This window comes from Anoplophora glabripennis, unplaced genomic scaffold (genome assembly GCF_000390285.2).
Source record: "Anoplophora glabripennis isolate ALB-LARVAE unplaced genomic scaffold, Agla_2.0 scaffold63, whole genome shotgun sequence".
Classification (NCBI taxonomy): Eukaryota; Metazoa; Arthropoda; class Insecta; order Coleoptera; family Cerambycidae; genus Anoplophora; species Anoplophora glabripennis.
In genome coordinates, this window is record NW_019416222.1 from 1405110 (window position 1) to 1414607 (window position 9498).

General features: G+C 32.3%; 1 protein-coding gene across 1 annotated transcript in view; it reads left to right on the plus strand.

Annotated features, from left to right (window-relative positions):
* The first annotated feature begins 2672 nt into the window (after positions 1-2672).
* LOC108903710 (cyclin-dependent kinase 5 activator 1) overlaps positions 2673-9498 on the plus strand; it is a 95770-nt gene continuing 88944 nt past the window's right edge. The window contains exon 1 of the mRNA XM_023454469.1: positions 2673-3428. Coding sequence (XP_023310237.1) covers positions 2673-3428 — 756 coding nt within the window. The remainder of the gene's footprint in view (positions 3429-9498) is intronic.

A 9498-nucleotide genomic window follows, 5' to 3' on the forward strand; every position in this document is an offset into this window, starting at 1 on the left:
CGCAGTGCATGTTGTGTTTACAGTTACGAAGGCGTGTTTCTTCGTAAGTGTATCGTCCTGTGCATTTTCAGTGTAATTTATTATTAAAATAAATCAATACAGGCTTACGATAATCCTGAATCTGAAATATCTAATATCTACCTACCAAGCTTGACCTATTTGAAAGATGTAAAATTATAACATGATTTAATTTTAATTTTAACTCGATGTATCTTAAAAAACGGAGCATATGTTTAAACAAACTTTTTCTTATTTTTTGTAGTACTCTTTACATTTAATTTTTTTAACAATTTTTGGGTTCAAATTTTGATTAGGTGTATGAAAAACATACAAAATGACAGTTACATTCGTATATAAATATTGGATTAAATATTATAAAATTAATATTGATAAATAATAGAATAAATATTATAAATATTAAATATTATATAATTCATTATATAATTTTTACAAATATTGTCTATTCATATTATCTTGGTCATGACGCGAAAATGTTAGACTATAACTTTGTTGCCTTTGAAGGTGCCGAAGACTTAAATATATTTTTATTAAGTAGTTCTTCAAAGGAATTCAGTTCATTTGATCAAAAGAAAAACATTTGAACATAGCACTCCAGTGATAAAATTATCAACTTCTTTTTCTTACAGGTAGGTACACCTGTTATATTTGCGCAGATCAAGAAAGCAGTCCGCAATAGAAGTGACAAAGACAGGAGATTCGTAATAATAGGGCAGATACGTGCCCCGCAAAAATTTTACTTAGGTCTGGTAAAGATAATTACTAATAGCTGTTTTACGTTGCCAATTTATTTATGAATAAATTGACGAAGTTCTTCATGAATTAATTCACGAATTTATTGGTAAACAGTGTGGTTTTACACTGCTACAGACTTTGTCAAGTTTTTTTGACATATGAATCAGTTCTACCAATGAATCAAAGAAGCAAATAAATTTCAAAAATGTCACCTTTCCATTCATAATTGTAGTGATACAACAGCGGTACCGTTCCTACACATATTATATACCTAAATATAAGTTTTTGTAAGTAACAAATCAGTAAAAACAATGCAAAACTAGCACGACGCCACACAGTTATTTACATATTCCAATAACATAACCTCATTACTGATGAGGCTGGAAATCTGTTGGGTTGGTACTTCCAAACTTCACGAAGAAATTGACGAAAATTAGAACATGCTCTAATTCGTCAAGAACTTGATGAATAAATTCATGAAGTTATTTAACAGCAGATTTGGTGCATTACACTTGTCCAATTTCTTGATGAAGCGACTTCATGAATTAATTGATCAATAAATTGTCAATGTAAAACAGCTATTAATGAAGTTTTTATATTATACAGGTTGGTCCAAAAGTAACGGAATGGCGGGATATCTGGGAATATTGAAGGGATAGAGTAAAAGTAAACACTAGGGGTTTTGGATTTTTCCCTGGCTATCCGGTGGTGGGCTTGAATTTGACCTGGACCATGACCTTCAAGGTCATATCAAGGTCACGATAATTTTTTTGAAAGGGACCTCATAATTTTGACCCCGGAAATGGAGAGAGCGGAAAATTTTTCGTTCGGATATGACCCTGAATTGACCACGAAGGTCAAGATCAAGGTCAAATATCAAAAAGTCACAAAGTGTTCCAACAGTACCGGAATGGCAGAATAATGCTCTTCACAATAGTTCTATGATTCTTGATGAGCACTAAACTGGTGAGCTTGGATTTGACCCCGTCCTGACCTCAAATTCCTTATCCTCCGGTCATTTTAAGGTCAGGTTGGTTATTCCGTTACCATCGAGGACTATTATTGACCACCCAAGACCGTCTATTACCCTTCGTGACCACTGTTGATCTTCAATCACCGCCTTTTACCTTTGGTGGCCACTAATGACCAACAGTTGAACAACTGTTGCCTTTAATGACCTCTAATATTGACTAACCGAGAACATATGATACCTTCGGCGATCACTATTGACCAACAATGACTTGCCATTATTTTCGAATTTAATCTAAAAAATAATTTTTTGTTACTTGACATACAATGAAACATTCTATTTGTCTTGCCGTTTACTATTTACTGTACATTTAAGGAACCTTTCTATCAGCAGGATGCAAACATATAAAAGTATTTCATAAGAAATAATTGACATGTCTTCTCTGGAATTGGTATGACGCATTTTGAAGAAAATAATGAAAAATTGATTAAAGAGATTTTTTTACTCGTCTGGTGTTTGACGGTAGAATTTGACGTTTTTATGAGATTTTTCCTTACAGTTGTTTAAAACTTTAAATGTGGAGAGCAACTCCACGGAAAATGAAGTCACTGCATTGCAAAAAAATAAAATATTCTCCATTTTTACAACTCAGTTCGAATTTTTGGACGCAATCGACGCCGCGCTCCCTCGAATCGCCCTGTACAGGAAAACACGCGACAAGTGCAAATGTGAATGCCTTCGCACGGGGGGTGATCACGTAAAAACATTCCCGCCTATCAGAGGGTGGCGATATTGATTTCTTATGACATCATGGGGTTGCTAGGAGACGTAGCGCCGGCGCCTGTGGCGCGCCGAAAGATCGACCCCTGGGCCAGCATTGCAGCCGAGGAGCTCGGTGCAACCAAGTTCCAGTGGTAAGATGTGTTAGAGGTCCAAAACAACAACGGAAATGGGCACGGTGCTGAGTTTTTCGCCGCGGGAACGCAGGCCCGTGTACACGACTAGCTCGACGGGCGACTTCACCCTCAACAACTTCTCCTACGAGCAGCTGAACAACGTGAAGAACCGCGAAAGCAAAACAAACGTCAGCATCACTAACTCCAATAACCACAACCTGAACAACTGCAACAACATCAACAACAATGACAACGCGAGGATCATCTCCGAGAAGAACGCCTTGGAGAAGAACCTGAAGAAGCACTCGCTCTTCATAAACGCGTTGTCATGGAAGAGGTTCTCCACGACGAACAACAACAAAAAGAAGATGGACAACAACAAGAACAAGAATATAACAGTGTTCCGACAGCCCCTAGTTGACAATATACACCCGGTGGTGGATAAAAACAAAAACATACACCAAAACAAGACCGGCTCGTACTACTCGAACTCGAAGAGCACGTCTGCGCTAGCCTTAGACATCGTTAGAGTTAATAACGCTAACAACAACACCAACCACCACATAAACTGCGATAAAGTAGGTAATAAGCAGGCACTCTTGAGTCAAAATTCCATCAACTCCCAAAACCAGGTCGTGCCAGTGGCCGCACCTAAGAAGACTGTAATCCAAGCTTCCACCTCCGAACTGCTTAAATGTTTAGGGATGTTCCTTCACACCAAGTGTTATAAATTAAGGGATTTTCAGGCCGGCGATGCCGTTATGTGGCTCCGGACTGTCGACAGAAGTCTACTTCTGCAAGGCTGGCAGGTTAGTGACATTTTTTTATATTCAATAAATAATTATTCTTTGAAATAATAAATAAATACAGAAACGTATGCAAATAAATAAAAATTCTTGGTAATATGCACTTGTTTGGAAGGTAATAAAATTGTAAATAAATTTTAAATAAACGTTTGGCACATCTATTTTTTACAACAGTGCCAGTGGTTTAAAACGCATATGTATACAATTTACAAATAAATACATGCATACAAGTTGTATGTAGAGGATGATACATAATTCCCTTTTTATTGCAATTTACTCTATTAAGAAACTCGAATGAAATATGTAAAACTCGTGCGATATCAGAATATGCAATGATAAGAACAATTGAATTTAATAAAATGTAGTAAAAACCCGAATTTCTTCCAAAAAAATATGCTGCATTTATTTTTGTAGAAAATGATATAAGATCATATTACAAATCTTTTCGATAAGAGTCATCCATTTGTTCAACTTCCGGTTTCTCAGGAAATTAATCTCAACAATAAATATTTTTTAGTAATTTCGTATATTTTAGTTGCTCCAGATAACACTTTTGATTACGATTCAAAAAATATATAATATACCATACTTTGATATTTTATCAACAAAAAAAATATGCTTATGTTTAAGATAAGCGCAATTTCATAATTTTGGAAAGTGTGCTCTGAAAAACAATTGTTACTTGATGGAATCTATCTAGAGGCGCTTTGAGAGTCTTACTTTCTTTAAACAATAATATAATTATTTCAGTATTCCAAAGTTTGCTAATTCCAGTAAGTATGCGTTTATTTATGTATAGGACTTTTATTTTTTCGATTATTTCCCTTACAAAATGATAAAAATATGATATATTGCGTATGGCTAGATTCGTAATTAAAAATTCTATCCGTTACAATCAGAATATACGAGGTTTGTCAAAAATAAGCAGTAATGAAATTATTTTCTCAAAACATCAGTTTTTCGGCTGCAACTTTTTAAAATAATATTCAATTGTTTTTCAGATTGCATCTCCTGATTCCGCAGGACTTTTTGCTTTCTCTGTCGCATTCAAATATCTTAGTAGCAAAGAACTCGCAATAAAGAGAGAATTATGGATCACGTTGTACAGGATTCATAACATTGTGCCCCCCAAAATTGTTAAAAATTTTCTTGTGATTTAAAAATTGTAGTTAGAAAAACAACTGAATGTTGTATTTTGGAAATACAAACCAAACTTATATATTTTTCTGAAATAAAATCCTTTATAATATTGATAGACAGTTTCCCTATATACTTTAACAGATCCATCTCTAATAATAAGAGAAACATGTTCAAAAGAATCTAAATATGTACTTTATTATTAGCATAGTCTTCTGACCACATCTACCTTATTATCAGATGGTAGATCTTATAACCCGGTGCTAGCGTTCTATAGTCAAATACGTAAAAATGTAGAATGTCTTCTACTTAGAGAAAACGCAGCTATATAGATCATACAATTTTTTTGCTAAATTCGAAATCATATAATCAATAAATCATAAGGGGTGAGAATATTGTGTGATTAACCCTATATACACGTACAATAAATATAAATATACCAGGTGAGCCATTTTGATGTTGAATGTGAACAATTAATTAATTAGGCCATTCTGTAATTTATTCAATGATGCCCAAAAACCAGTTGTAGCTGATTGGATATTTAAGATATATTGAAATATCTTTACTTTTTTATTTTTATGCCTTTTAGAATTATGTAAAACAATATTAATTGGAATTAAATTTTCGTTGTTTCAAACGCTGTGGTCTCGAGAAATCATCATTTTCTTTAATTTTCTTTATTTTTTTTATGTTTCCTTAGTCACGTTATTGATTTTTTTGCAGGTATAACACACTTCTATTGTTGCAAAAAAATATTTTATTGCATACCATTCTCTACGAATAAATTTGATATAAATAATTAAATAATTCAGTAGATACACGTCAAGCAATGAAGACTGGAGTTAAAAAGGTTATAGTTCCGACCAATATTTTTAATTATGAATGAAAGTTTGAGTATATCTTTTCTTCTAGTGCTGTAAGAGTGGTCATATTGATTTATTACACCCTATAATTTTTATTCCAGTGAAAATAATTTCAATCTTATTCTGAATTCTGAATTCTCACATATTCTTACCCAAGAGAATATCTCTTTGTTGATTATGTGTACCATTTTTTAGTTGTATTACTTCAAAGGTAATAATGACATACAGTCTTAGCAGAATGGGCAATTTAATACTAGAGATATTTTTAACGAAAATTATTAATATATGGGTGTAAAATAACTGAAACCATGAACTAACAAGAGTGCGATAGAAAAAAGTATATTTTCTGAAATTTTGTTATTTTAACGTTTAATATTTTAGAAGAATAATGTCAGATAAAAAGAAATTAAAAAAGTATTCAATTTTGATGCCTAATTGAACAAATCAAAATATATGCATAAAATGTAAACATTCTATCGTTTAACCTCCATGTTCTCCAGATTTGAACCCATCGGGTTTTTATTCTGCTGGCTTTGGCACTTATAACTATTTATTATTCTTTATATATTTATTATTATTCTTCTGAAGAACTTAATGTTAATAAAATATTATTTCAAAAAAAACATAACACAGCTACATTAAAAGAGAGTAGTCTGTTCCAGCATTATATATTTGAATCAAACCGTCAGTTTGTTTTACTACCCCTAAAAACAGCGAAAATTGAACACTTACATCATTTCAGTGAACACCAGAAAGCACCTGCAAAACCTAAAAAACAAGTAGAATTCTACATTCGGCGGATTCAAGTCGCAAACTCAAATCATAAATTTACAACCTAATTACAGATTCACGTGCCCTACACGGTAGACAAGTGGGTACAATGAACTTATTTAATAGACCCTGAATCAGAATTGATGAAAACAAAATTCTATAGTTCAGTAGCCCTGCAGTTCTTGCTACAACTTTACATTTAGTGGATCTATAAATGTGGCCCTGCAAAAGAGTCTATCTGCAATCATGGTATGCCTGAAATCTCTGAAAGCAGTGTGTGGCTTCTTTGGCAGTTGTCAATGGCTAATCCGAGATGATTGAAACATCTTTGGTTAAAACTTCTTGATGTTGAAGAGCAATATAGCTCTTTCCTTCAGAAGTGAATGCAGATTTTTGGCTGCGGTTTTGGTTTTAAAGATGATTTTAAAACGGAATTAAAAAGAAAACTGGAAAGTGATGTAGTATTTTTCTTAGCGGCTTCAGTTTCGGGAAATGGAAATACATAGGAAGGCATAGGTCTCACCTGTGAACAGACAATTTTTTTGTGCCTCTATACAGGTTTGTTGATCCTGTTGATAGTTCTTGATGTAACATTTACCTATTTCATACAATAAATACTTCTCGAATTTAATAAATTTTATAAAAAAAACGGACAAATCGAATTGACTATTGTGCTGTGACTACTAGTAATACTTTAAAATAAAGTGCGGGCCACTAACTTGAAATAAATTCAGTATATCAAACATAAAAATGTTTGGATTTTTTATTAACAATACAAGTTATATACTTTTTGCTCAAAAAAATATATCCAGTGTGTCCCAATTAGAACATATGATGTCACCAATGATTTCCTAGTCGCTAGCAAGATACAGCAAATATGAAGATTATTTCTGTTACAATTGTAGTAATTTTAAAAAATGTACTATAAATTAATTAATTTGGTAACAAGTTACTATTTTGGAATGAATATCGTTAAAATGGCACTTGTAACAACCTTCATTACTGACAATGTAAGCCAGCATTTTCTATAGGAATGAACCGTACTTTAGTCTTGTCATATTTATTTACTATATTTTTTTTGATTCCTACTAAAATACCAATTTAAATCTATATAAATGTATATTTTTTTTTTTGTTAAAAAATGCGCATATTTTAATACTAATCGACGTGTCTAAGTAATTTTTTAAATACTTTATGTTTGATAACTAATACTGCATAACACTCAGAGTAATACAACAAGAACTGATTGATTGCTTAAAAATTTCAAAGATTCAGAATTAGGAATAAATATTAAGCTGGCATGAATGTGCTTTTAGCCTTTTATGAGAAGTGTATCCTTTTATATAATTTTGTTTAACTTTAACACATCTAGTCCTTTAGTAATTTTACAGGGGTTTACAAAGCAAACTTGCAACAATTCTGCCTTTCTCTGACATTTTATATTTTCTGAATATCACCCTGTATATTTTATGATTTGATTAATTTTACTGTGTAAAAGGGCAGGTATGAATATCTTACGGTGAATTCATATTATCCAACTTCGTCCCTCCATCGTCCGTCAAAACGATGTGAATTCAGCGTTACGCGTCATTTTTAAGAATTACAGAAGTTCTTCCATTTATACGGTTTCCTGATACTATTTTAGAACTGGGATTTGTTTAAAGATCCTTTAGAAGGCTTCAGTTTGTTTCAGCTGCAGGATATAAATAAAAAATCACCATACAAATCTGTTCTCTAGATCCCTTTACGTTTTATGCGAATAAAATATTGATAAAACATTCAAAGAACTTTGACCCTATTTCGTAAATGCTAGACATTCAAAGAATAAATCAATCATTTTATTATTACCTAACATGTATTGTTGTTTTTAAAAATTTCATACGAAGACTGTAGAATACTTAAATATCATGTATTAATTGTAAGTACCCGTCCTTTGTTTCTATAAAAAGGTTCGAAATTTGTTATATTGATTAACCTAAATAATCTGAGATCCAAATAGAACTCCTAATTATAATTTATTATCTAAAAATAGTACATTATATTATGTTTGTAATATTTAAGCTATAAATTTTTACTCATTTGTGATGATATTTAAAGTAAGACTTTCACTTAAAAATTATTATTACACGTTAATAAATAAATAAATAAATTCTGCAGATAAACTCGTATTTGGTATACTTGTAGCAAAATCGGAGTATAAGCCCTTATTATTGAGTAACCCCACTCCATTCTATGGTTGTCGTGCGTTGTCTTTGTCTATTCTCCATTAGGTCATCTCGTGGCATGGTGTATGACGTGTAATGCTGGACAAGTGTCTGCTAATTTTATTTTGGTGAAAATATCCACTTAGCAATATGAATTCATGAAAAGTCGGTCAACGAACACCAATTTACTTTACGTGACTTAGTTTCCTTCAGAATCCTTAAACATGTAGACACAAACTCAGTCTCAGAGTAATATCAGTCATAAAACAGGTTACCTGAAATAGACTTTTCTTATTCACTTTTCAATAACTTAAATTGTATTGTTTACAATGGAGTTAGATCTTTGGTATTTCAATCTCGATCCGGTGTGCTTTAGGTGTCCGGGGACCTTATTATTTAATATATTTTAAATAGCATTTGCCTTGTTTTTTTAATATGATATGAAAATTTTGACTACACTCAAACCTTAGAAGATATGAAATGTGAATCTGGTGCTATGGTAGATTCAGTGCTGGTGTACGTTGGATGTGGTAGGGATACAGTAGATATTCCTTAAGTATTCTCCAAACTAGACGGTGGATAATAATTGCATGATATGCTCTTAGACCAAGCAAATTAAATTTTTACTCGAAAAAAGTCCTATCCGCTAGATTATTGTAAAATTGTCTAAAGGAACATAATACAAGACATATCTCGTCTCGTGAGTCAAACATTTTTATTAGCTAACTTTTCTATTTAAACAAATAAGTGAGGAAAACAGTTTTTTCACTTTGCAGGGAAAACCATCAATTTTAGCGAAAAGTGACTCGCAGACAGCTAGGGAGTAAAATTACCTACAAAATGAGACTGGTTAAATTAAAATCGGTTAATAAACAAAAAAGTTATTGCAAAAAGACAAGTAAAGTGCCCATTTTTTAATTTTTTTATAACTATCGCATTTATTGTTAAAATTTTATAAAACCTATGACAAGTTGAGGGTTTTGTCATACTTTAAAAGTGTGCCAAAAGTGGGCGCTGTAGGTGCAATAGTTTTCGCACAATTCTATTTGTTTATAGCGGAGGCTCCAAAAGTTATGAACTTTAAGCCTCTGTACAGGC